At 43.7% G+C, this 20,554-nt stretch overlaps 1 protein-coding gene across 1 annotated transcript in view; it reads right to left on the bottom strand.

The window, feature by feature from the left end:
- The window catches only part of DST (dystonin), a 522,678-nt gene that overhangs the window by 11,447 nt on the left and 490,677 nt on the right, over positions 1 to 20,554 (bottom strand). The window contains exons 86-97 of the mRNA XM_052648315.1: positions 20,320 to 20,439; positions 18,037 to 18,206; positions 16,433 to 16,592; positions 13,793 to 13,987; positions 13,225 to 13,353; positions 8,144 to 8,287; positions 7,275 to 7,463; positions 5,878 to 6,007; positions 3,867 to 4,030; positions 2,588 to 2,750; positions 945 to 1,099; positions 699 to 773 (exon numbers count right to left, since the gene is read on the bottom strand). Coding sequence (XP_052504275.1) covers positions 699 to 773; positions 945 to 1,099; positions 2,588 to 2,750; positions 3,867 to 4,030; positions 5,878 to 6,007; positions 7,275 to 7,463; positions 8,144 to 8,287; positions 13,225 to 13,353; positions 13,793 to 13,987; positions 16,433 to 16,592; positions 18,037 to 18,206; positions 20,320 to 20,439 — 1,794 coding nt within the window. The remainder of the gene's footprint in view (positions 1 to 698; positions 774 to 944; positions 1,100 to 2,587; positions 2,751 to 3,866; positions 4,031 to 5,877; positions 6,008 to 7,274; positions 7,464 to 8,143; positions 8,288 to 13,224; positions 13,354 to 13,792; positions 13,988 to 16,432; positions 16,593 to 18,036; positions 18,207 to 20,319; positions 20,440 to 20,554) is intronic.

Raw genomic sequence — 20,554 nt, forward strand, 5'->3', positions numbered from 1 at the left:
TTCATTTGGGTTTTTCTGTGCCATCGTGTGGAAAAATGTGAAGAAACTTTTTGGCCAGCCCAAGAGATGAATGTTTTTCAATGCAGAAATACAAAAACAAAATGAATAATGTTTTATTTGTAAGTAACAGACTATAGGAGGGAAACCCAGCACATTTCCTATCTAGCTACTACAAATAAGAGATGCTTCAAGAAAAGAGGGAAAAAAATGATAAAGTGTGACTAAGTCACAAGTGCTTTCAAGTAATTGTTTTGAAAGAAGGTGAACTGAATTATTAAGATTTAAATTAAAAAAATTTCTGCATCAGAGGACAAACTGCCTCTTATCACATTTATAAAAACAAGTCAACATTTTAACTTTGTTTCCTGTCTTGGAATAGTTTTGTTACTGAAAGTATGACAACTTACCTCTAATCATAATAAAATAGATTATAAAGTAATATTAAGCAACCTAAATATACAAGATGTGTTTTCCTCTGAATATTTTTCTCCTTGAATGGACATCCTGTACATGTCAAAGATATGTCCTAATATACAACAAGCTATCTTCACACCATTTAAACTTATAAAAGCAGGAATTTCACATACCAGTACCCTTTGATGGTAAAAATAAGTCATTAGCACTCCTGGGAAGCAATGCAGATCACACTTTTAATTCTCATCCTTTAAGCAGACCTCACAGCTATTTTGGAAACTTACCCTGTATTTGTTATCTCCAATCTGTTCAACCTGGAATCGTTTTGCACATTTGCACTTAGCCACCTGCCTTGTCACCTGCCAAGAGCAATGATAAAACAGTCACTCTAATGTTAATATTACATCGAGGCACCCTTAGAACCTTTATGCGACAAAGGAACGTGGGAATAAAGCAGCAACATCCATTGTGCAGGGCATCTGGGCAGAACATGAGGTGACTGCTGCAAGTGGCATAAAGGTAAGCAGTACCTCATCTTCGATTTTGTCAGCATCAGTGATGGGTTTGTACGCGTCCTTATTTGGGTGAAGGGCGGCTACAAATTCATAGTAGTCGATGTATCCGTCTCCATCTCTGTCGAAGATGTCTGCAACCGCACTCATCTCCAGGCGGCTGGTAGGGAACTCTTCACAGTTTCAAAACAATAGTTAAGTAGCGTTATTGAGGCAATCACTGACAAATGAAACTGCAAGATATTTAAGATGCAACCATAATAATGTGATATATGTACACTGTGGAGGGATTCCTCTCATCTAGTTAACACATCCATCACCTAACACATTTGTCTTTTGTACTTTTTTTTGGGTAAGAGTAAGTTTTACTCTTTCAGCAAATTCCAATCTATACATGTTATCAATCATAGTCACCATGTCATATATACATATATGGTATACATATATAACCTAACCAAACATACATATATATGTGTGTGTATATATATATATATAAACCATAGTCATACATTACATTTTCAGGCCTTATTAGTTTTATATCTGGAAATTTGTACCCTCATACCAGCCTCTCCCCCAACTCCCAGCCAAACACTTTCCTGCCCTGTTTCTGTGAGTTCAACTTTTTGTTTAGATTCCACATACAACTAATAATTAAGATATTCTCAGTACGCTCCACTCCCAATGAAAGTTGATAAGACCTTCCACTTATAATAAAATTTTACAAACAAGATTTGTGTGGGTTTCTTCATTTTTGTTTTTGCCTCCTCATGTGGGTCATTCGGAGGATCTTAGTTCCCTGACCAGGAATGGAATCTATGACCACTGCAGTGGAGGTGCAGAGTTTTAGCCAATGAACCACCAGGAAGTCCCCCCAAAGGTTTAAGTCTTAAAAAAAGAGTAAGTAGCATTAACTTGTTAATTCTGCCTGAGACATTCTTGGTTGTACATCTGAATTGTAGTGTGGCCAGTTAAATGATTAGCATGATCAAATATAATAAAATCTTTAAAAAGAGAAAAACCTGATTTATGTAACCTAAGCACAATCACTATATATGTGGCCTAAATTTACCCTTATTTACTATCTGAATCCTTTGAAGTGGCTCTTTTTCTAGGCTAAAAACTATTTAAGATTAGCAAATTTCATATGGTTCAAGTACCACTTACGGAATAATTTACGTGAAACTTACTTTGAGAATGGTTTCCGGCAACCTCTGCCAGAGAAATCACAAACAGAGGATGAAACTAATCTATCAACAAGAAGGGGGCACGTACTTTTAAGAATTTTTATAGCCTTGTAATTTCCTACTAATGACAATATCAGATTAGAATGTGGACTACAACAAAAAACAGGGACTGCCTTGCATTTACTGACAGCCCATTTTATGCCAGGCAACACCATCTGAGAATTAAGAATTATTAACCTGGTTACCCACCGCCAGTTCATCTGTGGTGACACAATTAGTAAGTGTGCCTGCCTCCAAAGCCATACATTTTAACCAAGATCAGTTTTTTGGTTTTTTGAGGGCAATGATTTCAAAGCCAAATTTAAAGGTGATGCTAATTACTTATAAGCAACACAAGATTCCTGGCTCCAAAACTTAAACTGTGCTCATTTTCTTAAAAAAACTACATTCATTCTGGCCATCTCACATGGGACTTACTTGAGGAGAGGATTCCATCAATAAACTCTTGCCGGGTTATTTTCCCATCTTGATCTTTATCGATCCTCCTGAAAAAGTCCATCACTCGAGATTTCTTGTGGTTCATCCAGCGCATGTACTTTTTGCGCCAGACATCAAAGTCAAAGTTGGCAAATTCTCTAAGCTGAAAAGGGCAAGAGGCATTTTGCTGAGTGACGACTGTGCTCAAATTACGTCTTATACAATGTGAGTGTGATTTCTAACGATCCTCTAGACAACAAAATTTTATCTTATATGATATGAACGTTATTTTTAATGGTCCTCTAGAAAAAAAAAATTGTACCTTATATAATATGAATTACCATTATTTTTAATGATCCTCTGGATTCAAGGGTCCCCCAATCTCTGGGATCTATCTACTGCTTGATGAGCTAAGGTGGAGCTTATGCAATAATAACAGAAATCAAGTGCACAATAAATGTAACAACGTGCTTAAATCATTCTGAAACCACCCCCAACCCCAGTCTGTGGAAACATTCTCTTCCACGAAATTGATCCCTGGTGCCAAAAAGGTTGAGGACTGCTGCTCTAGATAGCAAGAATTCTATCTTAAACAATACGACTAACGCTATTTTTGACGATCACCTAGACAATACACACACCTCGTTCTTTCCGAGAGAGACATCATCTTGCAAAGGGGGCCTCAATGCTTATCCTGTAAAGTTTATTTCATTACTGCCACTGTTCTGTTCTTTACTCTCCAGAAGAAACAAAACTCAAAATGTCAAACAGGAATTTTTTTGGTAACAGCAAAGTCATTCTCTGTGCCCCTGGGGAGCAGGCCCAGCTCAGCACGACCCATTTAACCCTTCGAGCTCTCTGCCACCAGGTGCTCTCAACTCCCACCTTTTAGACATTCACCAACTCCAGAATCTGAAACTCTAACAGCCTCAGATCAGAGTATGTATAATTAAAAGATCTGCATTATAAATGATTACAGTTGCTAGGTGATGGTGCCAGCAAACATGTCAAACCAGACCTTTTCCTAAGGCAGCAACTTTTGATTATGTTACAACGTATCTGTTTTTGACTTTGATCCCTTAAATCCAAAGCCCATCTATCAGGGGTTTTTCCCCCCGAAGAAAGAGTCACACTTGCAGCATTAATTTTAGAGATATTAATAAAATATGCACTCTGACATCAAGAGTTTATTACCAGAAATGTCAGAAAAAAATCAAGATTTTGGCACTGTGTGAATGGGGGCAAATACCCATATGGAGCCAAACACGAGCCTCCTCACCTCCTCCAGTCTGTCCAAGGCGTCGTTAAGCTTCCTCCTTCTCTCTAAGGCAAGAAGCCAGACTTGCTGCCACTTGCTCACCAGTAAGTTGACCCTGGGATTTTTGGTTTCAATTTGCGTCTGTGATCCAGAGGGATAGAAGCTTGGGGCTGGGAGACGTTTACCTGTTAAAACACAACTTGATTAGGATGGCAAAGTCTCCAGGGGTTTGGAAGGCGTTAAGGTCTGACCTCTCCTGCTCCTCATTCAGAGTGAATCAAGTTCACTACTGACTGTGATGAGGAGAAATTCTGATTGAAGTGAAGTGCGGTATCAGGGTCCAAATACGTTTTACTTAACAGGGCTCACATGCTGTTCAGAGACAGAGGCATTTTAACATATCTTGACAAAGAGCCCTGAAGTACTAGAACGCTCTCTCATTACACTGACACTTCACTTTTCAACCTAAATTCTGTGCCACTTGAGTTCCAAAGAAGCACCCTGCCACCTTCCTCTTTGCTACTTAATCAGGGCACTGCTGTCTGTGACTCGGTTCCAGAAGCCTGGCTGTGACTGAGAGGCTAAGGCCCCGAGGATGGTAGGTGCAGGCAGGTGGTGCCAGGGGCACCGCAGTCAGTGAGACACCCAACAGCCCCAACCCGACCACCCAGTGTGAGGCAGCCCGGCCTTCCTCCAGGCCCGCTTCCTGCTGAGGCTGAGCCCCCAACACTGGCTCACACCCCAACTTAACACCCTCTTCAAGCTTCCTCCCTCTTTCTATCACTTACAGGCTTCTATAATGTCACAGAGCTTCCTCACCTAACTAAATGGCTCAATGTGATCTGGAAAAACACATCACTGGCCTCAGCTTACATAGGAAGGTAGTGTCCAAGCTGAGATTTGCCTAGATTTCCTAACCCCCATGGGGCTGTACAGAGATATCAATAGCTAATATTTAATGAGCATTTAACAATAGTCCAGGAAGTACGCTAAACACTTCACACACAGCAGTTAAACCAAATCCTCACCATAGCCCAGGAAGGTTATAATCCTCCCCTTCTACAGGTGAGAAAACTGAGGTTCAGAAAAGGTTTAGATAACATGTCCACGGTTGCATGATCCAGCTGCTGGGGGGGAGGTGTGCGGCACAGGACAGCCAAGAGTCTGTGCAGAGTCCCCAACCACTTTCTTACCATGGCAGACCCAAAACCATTTTTTTTTTTTTACTAAGACATCATCCAGAAAATCACAAATTGGTATAAATTGTGCATCTTCTAAATCTTATCCAAGCTATTACTAAATTTAATGTCATTTTGTTGGGTCAAGACAGGCTGGGAAGTCAGTAAATAGAGCCTGAAGTCATATGGCCATGAGCAAAATCAATCAGATTACTGGTTACTAGTGAATAGTTAGGTCACGGTCATTCCTATTCCATTCCACTTGAAGGTTATTTACATACTAGAAGCAGAATGAGTCACTTCAAAGGAGGTGATGGTTTCTGTTCTTGTTGCAAATCTTTTTAATTTCTTCTGGCTAATCTTAAAGATCAAATAAGGTTACACACCGAAACCTAGATTTACCTTTTTATTTTAAAATAAGTGGCTTAAAATAAGTTTTAAAATAATAAATATTATTTATTTTAAGATAAATAATACGTAGCCCATGTTTTCTTTCAAGAAAACTTTTTGTTACTGAGAGCTCATGTAGAATCACCTATGCCTCCAAAATGTCCAAGTGAGAGGAAAGTGAAGTCGCTCAGTCATGTCCGACTCTCTGTGACCCCATGGACTGTAACCTACCAGGCTCCTCTGTCCGTGGGATTTTCCAGGCAAGAGTACTGGAGTGGGGTGCCATTTCCTACTCCAGGAGATGTTCCCGATCCAGGGACTGAACCCGGGTCTCCCGCATTGTAGGCAGACGCTTTACCATCTGAGCCACCAGGGAAGTCCCAATGTCAAGCCATAACTCAAAATAAAAGGAAATTAACTTTCTTGTATAACCATCCTCGTTTTAAAGAAACGGCTGCGCTTACGTCCTGCTCGCCCCTTATCCAAGACAGGGATGTGGGACTGCAAGGAGGAAGGGTCTGCTGCCCTCCTCTTGTAGGTCTTGGTGACTTTGTCCACGTCAGGCTGCTTTCTGGTCATTTCCTCCATGAAGGTCTGAAAGAAAGCAGTGATACCAGCGAAATACAAGTTCGTCAGTGAACGCTATCTTTAGAAACGAATTAAAAAGAGAGGATAAAAAGACCACAGTACGATTTCTGGAAAAAGAACAAAATAGCATGTTTTATATAGGGGGAAAAAATCTAACCACCATAATACAGCATTTACTTACTTCTAAAGACTACAAGCTGTTATAGGTGGTAAGTACAGTGTTTCAAAAGCAATTTGTTATCGTCTGAAGACCCCCTGGGAGCAGCTGTATGAAGAACACAACCTGTCTGTGACCGGCCAGGACCAAGCGTCCAGGCTCTCCCTGAAGAATCTCAAAGTGAGTATCTGTTTGCTCAGCAACGAGTCAGCTGGGCTGTCTAGGGACACATCTCACCTACATATCTGAAATGCTTAAGATGTCTTTGATATACAGTGACAGAAAGCATTCACATTAAATGTGGAAACATCTCAAATATCCCTATTAATAAATGGGCTCTACCAGTGAGGGCCCTCCGGGCTCAAGTTTATATTTAAAAGGTCTAACTTGCCATTTGTCTCATTTCCTTGGACTTATGATCATGACTGACCATGTGTCCCTGTATACGAAATCTGTGGCAAAGGCAGAGACTGGTAAAAATGATGGGAAAAGGAGAAAGCAGACAAAAGTGAGAAAAGTGAAGAAGCACATTTGCAGAATGTCCATCACCCTGCAGAACACTGATCACTTTAACACTGCAGATGCCAGAGATGCTTCAGGGCCGCACAGGCACTGAAATCTTACACTTCTATTAAAATACAACTGCGCTGTTAATTGCTTAGCCAAGTAATCTGACACTCAGTGATCTTCATAAATGCATATTAAGGAAATGAATGAGCAAACAGTAGGTGAGTGTGATGCCCATCATTTCCGAACCTGAACCTGAACCTTTTTTGAGTGAGACCGTAGACGGTGCAAACGTGGACCAGTGAACGAGAGAGGGGAGGCGGCTATGGGGGTGCACGAGGGGCGGGGCGGGCCTGGGGAGGAAACGCAGCGAGAGCTGCGCGCTAAGGGAACAGGGGGTGGCTGTTAGGGAGAGCCCATCTGAGGGGGGCGCCCTGATGGGGCCAAGAGGAAGGAGCGTCCGCAAAGGGCGGGAGACCCCAGCAAAGCGAGAGGAGCTCCAGGGCCGGGGTGGAGCCAGACCCAGCGGGGAGGGGCTGAGGAAGTGAAATAAGTGGCACCCTTCCTCTGAGAAGGCCCGAGGAGGCGGGCTCGGGGGACGTCTGTTACCTGGTGCTCCGCGATGAGGGCTTTCACCTCTTCAATCTCCTGGGGGATGACCTCCTTGTCCCTGTCGCTCAGCGTGGTTTCGGCCCACTGCAGCCAGGCCAGCAGGGCTTCCAGCAGCTCCTGCTTTGCGATGAGCCCAGCCAGGGCGCTGGCCAATCTCTGCTGGTGCTGCTTAGCCCAGGCCAGCACCTGATGGACAAACAGACCTTGCTCCCACTCCCTTCCATCTTAGGGCATGATTTCATGGGTGTTAAGTACACAAAATTGAAACATGTATCAGGATCACCCTGGGCTAGACCCGTAACTCTTCCAGTCTTTCAAGATTCCATCAATGGTCCCGAGACCCAGCTGGTGGAGGATACGGGAACCCTTTACAACATTTGGTCACCCTCAGAAGGGACGATGGCCATCAATCACCCAGGCTTCCCTTCGCCTTCTAATTTAAGTTTGAACTGACATCCCCTGAAGGATCATGCGTGCTAACTCCAGGGAGCACAAGGTGGAAATAAAAATAGCTAAGATCTTAAATACAAAACGAATTCACTTGCGTGTGCAATTCTTTCCATAAGCATAGATGGCTCTGAAAAACCTATTCTGCAGCTATGAAGTAGAATTGGACAGAAAGTTCTACAGTGAACCAAGTATTTGCCTTTTCATGTTTCAGGGACACAGCTGCAGAATGCCTGTAACTTCTTCAAGAAAAGTGGGTGGCAGAGACAGGTAACACCCAGAGGAATGGTCTCATAAAGGATGCAAGCCTCCAGGTGCCCACAGCCTTAAAGGCATCATCAATTGCCCAAGTGCACACAGCCCCTCACCCTGACTCTCACAGTTCCTGCTGCCCTACACACGGCCTGCGGCGCACTCACCTCCTCGAATCTGGCCCGGATGATGGTTATCCAGTGCTTAATGGTGGTGATGGAGTCGGGGTGGCAGATGGCCAGGATGGAGTCCCCCATGCTGGTGGCTTTGTTGAGGGCGGCACGCTTCTCCTCCAGTCTCTTCATGAACTCCTGCAGCAGAAAGAAAGGTGCGCAGGCTGAAACCAAAACTCAGGCAGTGCCCACTGGACTCACAGAGCTAAACCAGCAAGCAAGAACTTAAATGGATTTATTCACAGCTGGAAATCGTCCACTGATGAGGAACTGAGAGAGGGGAGGCACAGAAATCGGAAAAAGCATCTTCTAACCCACTCTCAAAATCCAACTGCAGGATACTATCTCATGCTTTACAAACACATGATACAAAAAAAACACACTCCTGAATTTGAGTATAATTATTACAGTCACAGAGAGGAGAATTGGGACTGGGCCTAAACCAGACACAGAAACAATATGGATTGAAAAAAAAAGGTTCTAGCAAACAAGACAAGGAGGTTAGTGTTTAAAGCAGCATTCACTGTGCCAGGAATGACAGGAATGCGTATCCAAAAAGTGCCAAGAAAGAGAGCAGGCTGGCCGGGAACTGGGAAGGTCTGGGCTGCAGGAGAGAAACCCCAGCACCCAGGCGGGAAGCAGGCCCGAGAGGCTGGAGCAAGCGGTCTGACAGGGCTGGGCTCTGGGAGAAGCACCCATCTCAAAGTCCAGTAAAGAGAGCCATCCTCAGCTTCGGCAGGATGCACAAACCTCAACAGGTCTAGAGGCAGTCAAACCAATCTGCTTACAAGTATCTCACATGCTTTACTTTCGGCCATCAGAACTGTACCCATAGATTCATGTATCACAGAACTCAGAAGGTGGGGCTGAAAGATGAGAATCTTGGCCCTGAAAAATGTGACATGCCTCCCAAACCCTGCACTGAATTTCAAACACCCACTGACCCCTCTGATCTATCTGGACCCCACACCAAGAACAATTCCTGCCCTGACAAGAGTGGGAGGGGATGGATGGCACCGCTGTTACCCACGCCCGGCAACCAGGGGGTCATCTCCAATTACGGGCAGCGACCTTTCCTTTCGAACCTCCAAAGTGGCTGTCTGATGCGTCCTATGCTGGCATTTTGCTCTGATAAAATAATCCATTACATGCACAGCTACTAGATGTTAAGGTGCACAAGATCAAGAGAGTGACTTTTCAATTCTGTGTCTCTATGGCCGAATAAATGCTGGGGGAGTCCAGGTTCAGTCACTCTGCTGACATGACCTACTGTAACTTTTAGTTCACGCTGGGGTACAGCTGACGGACAATACTGTATTGGATTCTGGTGCACAGCAAAATGATTCAGTTATATACATACATGTACCCACTCTTTTTCATTGTTTCCCCATAAAGGTCGCTACAGAGTCCTGAGCGGAGTCCCCTGGACTGTAGACTGGGTCCTTGTTGAGTGCCTCGTTTATATACAGGAGGGTGCGCATGTTACCCCGAGACTCCCAATGTGTCCTTCCACCCACCCTTCCCCTGGGTAACCATAAACAAATGAACTTATTTACAAAACAGAAACAGACTCACAGACTTTCATGACCCACTTTTCAAATATCAGGATCTACTTTAAAAATATTTTAATTTTCGCTTAAAAGTGAAAGAAAGCGAACTTTACTAGGAAGAGAGAAAAGCAGAGGTTAAGAGCAGCTGTGCCTTTCCAGAGGGGAGCTGACCCAATCGTGCAAGTCTAACCACTCCCACACTGCAAACCAGGCCCCACGGAACAGTGTGGACCAGGTGCCAGCCAACACAGCGTCCCGGGCTCCTCCAGGCCCGTCTGAGCGCTGCTTGGTGGCTTGTGGTACGTGGGAAACCTTGCCAATTTGGAAACTGGATTCTACCGAGAGGGCTCTAGTCCAAGAAGTTAAGGATTCTGTTTGCCTTCTATTGGTGAATGTGTGAAGGGAAACAAAGGAAATGGAAAAGAAAGAACAATGTTACTGTAAAATACTATTACATTTATAACACTGCATGTAATTGTATGCTAATTTAAAAATATTCAAAAGGAATCTGTTGTTAAAACCACTATCCCAGCCTGGCTGCCTGCCTCCCGTGTTTCTGATGGCTTCCTGGTCCCGCTGTGAAGGTGGTGATACCACAGGGGGCGTCATTCTGCAGGGCACGTATGCACCCGGGGCTTCAGGAGACACTCTGACACCCAAACCCCAGCACGCCAGCGGAGCCCAATGCAGCTGACGGTCAGCACATGGTAACACAAAGCAGATTTTCAAAATACTGAACTGAGTCAAAAAAGGATAGCAAACGTGATGTCATTTTCCTACTTATATAGTCTAGCTTCAACTTGAAAAAGTGAAGGCAGCATTTGTTTCCTCCAGATAAGGTTATACAAGCTCACATCCCTTTTATGAATAACGAGGCAATATTTCATTGCTACAGGGTAGGCAAACCATCACTGAGAGAGTGAGTACAGTGATTAAAATAAGAAGTCACCACACATGATGTCATCCAGTCTACACTGGAATTAATGATGTGTTTCCAACAAACACAAGGTTACTCAATGGTTATTAAAAAGATCCTTTACAACTCACAGGAAATGCTGACACTAATACTATCAATACACTGAAACAGGCAACAAGCACATGAAAAGATGCCCAACATCACTAATTATGAGACAAATGCAAAACAAAACTACAATGAGGTACCACCTCACACTGGTTAGAATGGCCATCATTAAAAAGTCTACAAATGACAAATGCTGGAGAGAGTGTGGGGAAAAGGGAACCTTCCTACACTGTTGGTGGGAATCCAGTTGGTAGCCACTATGGTGAACAGGATGGAAGTTCTTCAGAAACTAAAAATAGAATTACCATATGATCCAGCAATCCTACACTTGGGAATATACCCACACCAAACTCTAATTCACAAAGATCCATGCACCCCTGTGTTCACAGCAGCATACGCACAATAACCAAGACAAGGAAGCCACCTCGATGTCCACCAACAGATGCTGTCCATCAACAGACGGGGGAACAGAGGACGTGGCGCACATATCCAATGGAACATCACTCAGACAAAGAGTGAGATCGAACCCTCTGCAGTGACGTGGATGCACCCAGAGACGATCATACTAAGAGAAGTCAGAGAAAGACCAGTACCACACGATGCCACTAACATGGGGAACCTCAGCTGTGACACAAAAGAGCTTATTTACGAAACAGAAACAAACTCACAGACACACAGCACACTTGTGGGTGCCAAGAGGGAGGGGGCTGGGCGAGGGACGGAGTGGGAAGTTGAGGTCAGCGAGGTAGGCTTCTATACATAGGACAGGAAACAGCAGGGTCCTATCGTGTAGCACCGGGAATTATATTCAGTATCCTGGGATGACCCGTAATGCAAAAGAATATAAACAAGACTGTACGTGTGTGTGTGTGTATATATGTAAATTATACAATGTACACATTTATATATAAAATTAATACAACACTGTAAATCAATTGTACTGTAATTTAAAAATAGAAAAAACCCTTAAGATACTTTATTTCAATTTAATGAACACTATATCCCAGGGGGAACAATATAACACTATTAGCACTGCAAATTCCTCATTTTCAGAATCAAAGGTTAAAAAATAATCTGTTGAAGAGCTCTCTGGACCACTCTCATAAGGGTTTTGCAAGTCCTATGTATTACCACAGGAAAAATCTTGACCTGAAAACTCTGGTCAGAATTTTATTTGGTTAATTATTTAATAGTATGTCTACTTACATAAACCATTTAAATCTATAATTTGCAATATAAGTTACTTTGCAAAAGAATTTAAAGTACCTCTTGATTAAGAACAGAACTGCAGAGGCTTAAAAATAAAATTCCAAGACCAGTTATTAAACTACTTGTCTTGCTTACAAAGGTAAAAATTATTAATTTATAATTCTAATGGCATAATTTTATAAATGTTAGACTGCTCAGTAAGGACATTTCATCTTTCAAATGTGTATCTAAGTGCATCAAAATTGACCAATTTTGCTCAGGAGCCAAATAGCTCCCTAGAAAAAAGCTTCCTGGAGACAGAAAAACAGGAGTGACTAGCTTTATTTTTTAATTTATTTTTTATAGTGAAGTATACTTGATTTACAATATTGTGTTAATTTCTGCTGTACAACAAAGTGACTCAGCTATACAGATACATATTTCTATATTCTGTTCCATTATGGATTATCCCAGGATATTGAATATACTTCCCTGTGCTGTACAACAGGACCCTGTGGTTCATCCATCCTATAAATGTCCAATCCACCTCTCCCCAGCCCCCTGCTTTCCACGGAAACCAGAAGCCTGTTCTCTATGTCCATGAGACTGTTTTGTAGGTAAGTTCACTTGCATCATATTTTAGATTCCACAAATAAGTGTTATCATATGATATTTGTCTGTCTCTGTCTGACTTCATTTAGTATGAGCATTCCTAGGTCCACCCATGTTCCTGCATAATGGTGTTATTTCCTTCTTCTTTGTGGCTGCGTAACACTCCACTGTATATATATATTTATGTACCACATCGTCTTCACCCATTCGTTTGTCAGTGGACATTTGGGCTGCTTCCATGCCTTGGCTATTGTGGACAGTGCTGCTATGAACATAGGGTTGCACGTGTCGTTTTGAATTACAGTTTTATCTGGAAATATGCCCAGGAGGAGGGTTCCTGGATCACATGGTGGCTCTGTGTTCAGTTTTATGAGGTACCTCCACACTGTTCTCCATAGTGGCTGCACCAACTCATACTCCCACCAACGGTGTAGGAGGGTCCCCTTTGAGTAACTAGTCTTAAAAGATCCACCTTCTATGAAGAAGGCATAATAAAGACAGCCACACATCCATGTGGGTGGGTGCATGTGGGCATACCTATGAAAGGATGGAAGATGCAGATAAATTCTAAAAATGTACCAGATCTTATACCAGTTCTCAGAAAGGAAGATACTCACGCAGCTGGTATTTGCAGTCATGAATTCATATTCTCTATTTTGTTTGGCTTTCACACTTATTTTTCACTGAGCATGCATGTAACTCACTTTATGCTGGTCGATGAGAGTCCGGAGAGCATCCTCGTCGTCTGGGAGAACCCCATGGAAACGAAGCGTCTGCTCGGCTTCCGCCAGCCACTCCAGGAGGGCGTGGACCACCGAGTGAAACTCCTCCGCCTAAGGGTGCACATGTGCCCGAAAAGAGATTCGCAAATATGTTTGTTAGTAGCATTGACTTCCTCTCCATGAACAAAAAAACAAGTCTTAAACTGATTCATTATATCCATGATTCCCAGGAAAAAGAGAAAGACACATGGTGCTGAATTTTACAAATGTAGGAAAATCTGTTGGAAATGCCTGTAGGAAGAACAGTTCACCATTTTAACCATCTGATTTGCAGGGAACAGCAGCCCATCTTAACGTTTTTGCTGAAAAAAGGTTCCACCAGCAGTTTTTGGGAAGATTAGAAAACCTCACTCTGTGAGTCACTGAAATTCTTCAGAGAGGAGATGGTAGCTGGGAGAAGGCATGGAAGGATGCTCTAAGAACTTCCTCCCTTGAGTAACCCAGCCGAGACAAGGGGGGCACCGCTGGCTGTGCAAGCGCAGGCCTTTACCTGGCGCAGGGCAGCCTCGAGGCGGCTCTGCTTGGAGATGGACAGGGCACACACGGTCTCCCAGCGTGTACTCAGCTCCTGCACCTGGACCCTGACCCAGGAGGAGTCGTCCTGGCTGCCCTCTATGAGCTCCCGGGCCGAGCGCTTCAGCGCCTGCACACTGCTGGTCCTCTTCCCCAGCTCCTTCTGGAAGACCTGGGAGCAAATTTGTTAAAACGAACTTTCAATTGCCAGACCCAAAGATGGATACATACTATACGAAACAGACACGTGCACCTAGCATCATGCGCGGCTCTCCAGCACCTACGCTTTAACGACTCGGGTCTCCTGCAGAATTTCAGAAAATAAGACAAGTCAGACCACTCCTGTCAATTTGATCAACCTTGTAATGCCTTCCTGAATGAATGTTCCTTCTTAAATGATAGGTTGGACTTAAATACTGGTGGCCACCCTCTTTATTTCAATCTCATGCATCAATGCATCAAATTCAGGCCTTCCCTGGCAGTCCAGTGGCTAAGACTTTGGGCTTCCACTGCAGGGGCAAGGGTTCGATCCCTGGTTGGGGAACTAAGATTCCGTGGTGAGGCAAAAAAAAAAAAAAACCTCCAGAAAACAAAATGCGTCAGACTGTCTCTGTGATTCCCTGTGAGGGTGTTCCAGCTGCTCTGGACTCCGGCACCCTGTACTGGCCACCAGACTGCTCTCCACCAGCAAACGCACCGCGGAGACTGACTCAAGGAGGAGGGCGGGGAGCCCTGCAGGGGCTGGCACGCGGCCTTTTCCCCTCTAACAATCCTCTGTCGCGTCTTTCACAGCACCCTGGGCACTAACTCATGAGGACAGGTTTTAGAAGCTCGACCCCTCATCTGTCACCGTGAAGGAAAAGCTTTTTATTCTTCTTTCTCGCCCAGGTCTGGTGAGCTCTGATTTGCCAGGGGGTTAAAATGACTTCTTTGGCCACAGAATGAACCGTTTCTGACCCTAAGAGTCTGTCTGTCTGCAACCAGACCTTTCAAATAACCAACTTCCTTTATAAACTAAAATCAACTTATTTTTCTAAAAAGTCATCACAAACGAACACTATCAAGCACATTTTATCCTTTTGACTCTATCCATGAGTTTCTCGTCTGATACTTGGATCATTCCCAAAAGCGAGCCCGTTGAAAATAATCCAAAAACAGTGTGATGAGTTCTTTGCTGACTTCACACTGACAGTGTTAAATGAGGTGTACCCGTAGATAAACACACACACACACATACACACACACAGATCCAAGGTACAGGCTCTGATGCTTCCATTTGTGATAGGAGTGGTCCAACGGTTCTGAGTAGACCTTCCAATGCACTCTGCATATGTTAACTTCTTATTGGGCCTTTCAATTGTATTACTAATGCTGAATGATTAATTCATTCTTGTTGACCTTTAGTATAGAAAAAACCTGGCAAGTGCCTAGGGGAGTAAATATTTAGACAGTGAGCTTATAAAAACGGCATTTATGTACAAAGTAACATTACATTATTCATTACTCTCTGAATGAGTGCCAGGGGATGAGAAAGACTGCATTAATCACCCACAAAACATTTGTCTCAGTATAGGCAAAGCAACACAATTCAAAGCTTTTAACATGTTAGTAGATTTGATTGATGCTCTTCATCTATTCTCTTAATTCCTGCTCATGTTCAAACCCAACAGATTCCCTTCTATGAATATAATGTGATCGTGGAATGAGAAAAAGGCAAATAAATATGCAAAACACCAGTTATTTTAAAACTAACAGGTAAGATCAAAATAGCATAACCAGGAAGGTGTAAAGTGAACATTTAAAATTAAATAAAGTTTCTGAACCAGGAAGGTGTAAAGTGAACATTTAAAATTAAATAAAGTTTCCGAACTGCAAAATTATAGAGACTTTACATATGAATTCAAGCAGAGTGTTATAACTGTGCATGAGCCTAACAGCCCTACAAGAGTACCAGGCCTCAGGTTGTTTTCAAGATTCTTTAAGTTTTAACAGCATTTGATCCTAACTGAAGACCTCACACTCAGTATCAGTGGGAGTCTCAAATATCACCTCTGACTTCTACAACAGTTTAGCATAGCTATCAGGAGATTGCAAGGAAACCAGTTTTCTTAAAGTAGTAATCAAATCCCTGATGGCTCACGCGGTTGTCTCATAAACTGCTACAGGTCCAGGGGCAAGGCTAACACGGTTTCTGAAAACAGAGAGGCCGATCTGTGATGCAGCTCATGAAAACGTAGTATTTCAGCAACGACCTAGTTCCAAGCCACCACGTGCGTGATTTTAAATTGCATCACACAATTACTTAAATGCATTAACAAAAGATAATAAAACATTCTTAAAATACTTTTTAGAGTAGCAGACAATGAAATCACTTCCCAAATTCTAGCAAGGTTTCAGATGTGGAAATGTAAAACCAAAGTATTTCACTGATACTAAAGCAATTTTCCTGCACAGCTTTTAAAGTGGACTTCCTGATTCTGCTCAAAGGCATACATATTTCAATATCAAAGACTATGACGCAGCATGACACACAGTCTCTAGATCTTAAAAGGCTCAATGAACTAATTACAGTTCCCTCTATATTCAGAATAATCAGACATGTCCCAGATAATCATACCTTGTGATTATCGATCAGATTCATCACCAGATCGATGTCTCCGTGGACAGGCTGGTCCTCAGCCAGCTGGGGCTCGACCCTGTAGAGCCAGTCAATGAGGGCCTGCAGGGCGTCTGTGAATTGCCCAGAGAATAAGAGGGCTTCCTCCAATTTGTTTTGTCTGGCGGGAAAAACGGAAAAAAAAATCAATCTAGGCAACAAAAAAGCCACCCTCTAAGAACGGAACATCTAAAATCTATCTGTGAAGGCTGGGCAGACCTCAAGAGAAAAGGAGCATTATTAGGATTCACTGTGGTTTCTCTGCTTTCCTAGAAAATAACAAAATTTCTCTCAAATTTTCTTTTTTATCCCTTAAATACATGGCATCTATTGCAGGAAATGTCCCTCATCATCACCTCTGGAAATCACGGACCCTTTGCTTTCGTCATAAAAATATGCCTTTTCCATGAAAAAATGTACATTTTCAGGAGTCACGCAGTATGTTTGAGTCTGCAGGGGTACAGTTCCATGGATTTTAACACGTCTGTATTCACGTAACATCATCGCAATCAGGACACAGTCTATCACCCCAAAGCCCCTCAGGCTGGCTCTGTGGTCACCGTGTCCCCACTGCTAACGCCTGCCACTCACGCGCCTGTTCATTGCTGGGACTTTCTGTCTCTGCAAGAATGCCTTATAAACTGCTGTGAAATCACTTAGAGGACATTGCAAAAAGTTGTAACCTTCTGAGACTGGAGACGATTTTAAAGATTTTTTTTTAAAAAACTAACCATAAAAAACATGATGAAGCCTCCTTAGAGTGAAATATATAATATGCTGTTTAATCTTGACACTGACGAAACCAATTAGACTAACTACGGACGAGAAAGCTGAAAGCGTTTATAAGCAACGTGAACGTGCCTGCCAATGCAGGAGACACAAGGGGCGCAGAAGTGATCCCTGGCTCGGGAAGATCCCCGAGAGGAGGAGACGGCAGCCCACACCGGCACTGGTGCCTGGAGAATCCATGGACAGAGGAGCCTGCTGGGCTGCAGTCCACGGGGTCGCACAGAGTCGGACACGAGTAAGCGACCCAGCACACGTGCGTGCACAAACTCTGCTACTGCTATTTTACTTTCTCAGGTACTTAAAAATTACTTGAAGTTTTGGGTTTTCCTGGCTGATATGTGAGGAGGAGGAGGCAGGAGACGGGAAGGGGCGGTGGGGCCAGGCTGGGAGGACGCTGCTGACAGTGAGGAGCCCGTGCCCTGGTCTACACGCAAGAGCTGGCCCCTAAGGCTATGGGCAGGGAGGCCCCAAGAGCCCACTTTGGCTCTAAGGACACAGGTCTGCTGGGATGTGGGGATGAGCGTGAGGAGGACGATGGCAGACCTGGGGGCCGGTCCCACAGCAGCGGCGGTGGGAGGCTCAGAGGGGGAGGTCGTTTTGAATGAACTGAGCACTTAGAGACAAACGGTAATGGACAGCAAAGCCTCCAGGGTGAGCAGGTGCTCTCCAGGCACAGGAGGCATGTACTCAGGGGCCCTAGCCCTCCCTGCAAGGCACCAGGACCGGAGCCTGCCGGGGTCCAGCACGGGGAGCGGCAGCCATCGGGCGCGTCTCACCTCTCCACCGACTTCCCGCAGATGGTGTCCCACTTGTCCCGGAGCTCACTCAGCATGTCGTCCAGCTTCAGGTTGTCGTCAGCCAGGGTGGTCTTCTCCTTCAGGGAACGCCCGGTCCTATTGGTGGTGTCGTACACAGAATGCTTGGCTCCGAGGGATTTCTGAAACTCCTATGTGTTCAACAAGAAAACAGTGTGTGTGTCTACTCGGGACCACTCCACAAATAGGTAAGAGACAGTGAAAATCCCCGATAAATAAGCGGAGACACGGGCCATCATTGAGTCAGGTGCCGCAGTGTGCACACACGGGAACACGCCCGGGGAGAGCAGAGCCTTTACACTTTCAAACGGAAGGATTAACTTTTCGCAGAATCCAAGTGTCTTTCAGAGCGCCTACCGTTACCACAAGAACAGTTTCCAAGCAAAACCAATCCTGAATGTATAAACTGCATGTAGATATAAACTGCAAACAATATAAACAGTGATGATGAAACGGAATTGCTAATAACCTTTTGAGAGACCCAAGACAGTTTGGACAGGAAAAGGTAGCTAATACTCTGGGCAATTACAACTTAAAGTCGAGAATGACTGTTTTTGGCACCAGTGGTAAAGAACCTGCCCGCCAGTGCAGGCAACGTAGGAGACCCAGCTTCTATCCCTGAGTCAGGAAGGTCCCCTGGAGAAGGGAATGGCAGCCCATCCCAGTATTCATGCCTGGAGAATCCCATGGACAAAGGGGCCTGGCAGACTACAGTCCATGGGGTCACACAGAGTCAGACACGACTGAAACAGCTTAGCACACACACACGTACTCATTCCACTACCTATTTTTGTAGTTTGTTTTCTGTTATTATTATTTTTTCCTGTTATTCCCAATAGAATGCTATCTTTAGAATCATGGTATTGACATGTGTGCTTATCTCTTCATACAGCAGATACATAACAAATGTTATAGCTGAATACAGGACAGAGTCAAAGTTTTTAAACATACCCAAATAATAAACAGAAAAGACTTCTTTTAAAACTGGCTTAATGTACCTCACATCCTTATCTCAGAGGAAGGGTGACCATCACAGGTCAGACTAGGAAAGAGAATCTAATAGAGTTCTGCACACATTTGTATGCCCAGGACTTCCTACGTTAAATATGCAACATGCTTTCATCAGAGTTCATAATCCTACGTCTATGCTTACGTTCATATCAGGTGGTCTCCTCTGAGAAGGGCAGGGAGGGTGCTGGTCCCTGTCTCTGGGCTACCAGTGCTGGAGGGGCAGCTCTTGGGAAGATGCAGAGGCGCCAGCAGGACAAGCCACTCGCGACCCCTCATCCAGCCTAAGAAAGGGCCCCCGTGATCCCAGCATCCCGACCCCTGCAGTCAGTAACACCCATGGATGGAGCCACCAGCCTGGATAAACATGATGGCTAGAACTTCATGATGATGATAAAACTTACATCAACCAATTCCTTACAGCCTTTTAAAAATTATCATGTTCCAAGCAATGATTTACATGTAAAACCTAAAATTACAAACCCATTGAAGGAACAAGCTCCTTCAACACACATCCTCACCCTGAGGGCTGATGATCATGTTACAAACAGTTATATATAGAAAGACCCAAAGTAAAAAGTGCTGGGGAGAATGGGGAAGTGGTCCTTGAATGGCATGTGATTGGAATATATATGTTATAAAATACAAAAAACAGTGTTTCCATATCTTCTTGTCTGTACAAGGAAGCCGGTGACCATGTCTCTTTGAAGACAAGGGTGAAATTTCACACACATACACAATAATACCAATTTAGGATGAGGCAACCAATTTCCCCCACTGCACTGTTGAAAGCAATCTATATGGCAAAACCTACATTCTTTTCAGTACACAATTATCTTCTGCATGGCTATGAGAGAAATGACAAGACAAGGCAGTTGTGATAAACTGAGGCACCAAGGTTCAACCTCTGGAAATCCTCCATGTATTATTTCAGATAGTGAAAAAGTCCGGTTTTAATCTTGTGTGTTTTCTTTTAACAGTTAATCCTGGAATCATAATGGAATGATTCTTGGAGAGTAAAGATGCTACGGCCCTTTGACCGACATGAAGGGCAAGTGGTTTTAAATTTAGTATGAGTCCACGTTGGACAGGCTTTCTTCTCTTGTGATGAATAAACACACAACGTTGGACAGGCTTTCTTCTCTTGTGATGAATAAACACACAATCAGATAAGAATTTCAAAGTGACCTTGAGACTTAAAATGACACAATGTGCTTCCTTTAGCTGCCCACCCACCTTATGCTGTGCCAGCTGCGTTTTGATTTTGTCTGGGTCGTTGGCGACTTCCAGTTCAGAATCTAGAGACTTTTCTGACTCTTCCAGCCACTCCATAAGCTTGCTCCAAGCGTCGTGGAACTGTAAAAGAAATTCACACCTTTGTCCAGTCGGGCACACTCACTAGATCTGAAATCGAATACATTTTTAAACAAAAACTAATAGTTATAGAAACGTAAGAAATTATTGATTCAAA

The sequence above is a fragment of the Budorcas taxicolor genome, chromosome 11, assembly GCF_023091745.1.
Source record: "Budorcas taxicolor isolate Tak-1 chromosome 11, Takin1.1, whole genome shotgun sequence".
NCBI classification, from domain to species: Eukaryota; Metazoa; Chordata; class Mammalia; order Artiodactyla; family Bovidae; genus Budorcas; species Budorcas taxicolor.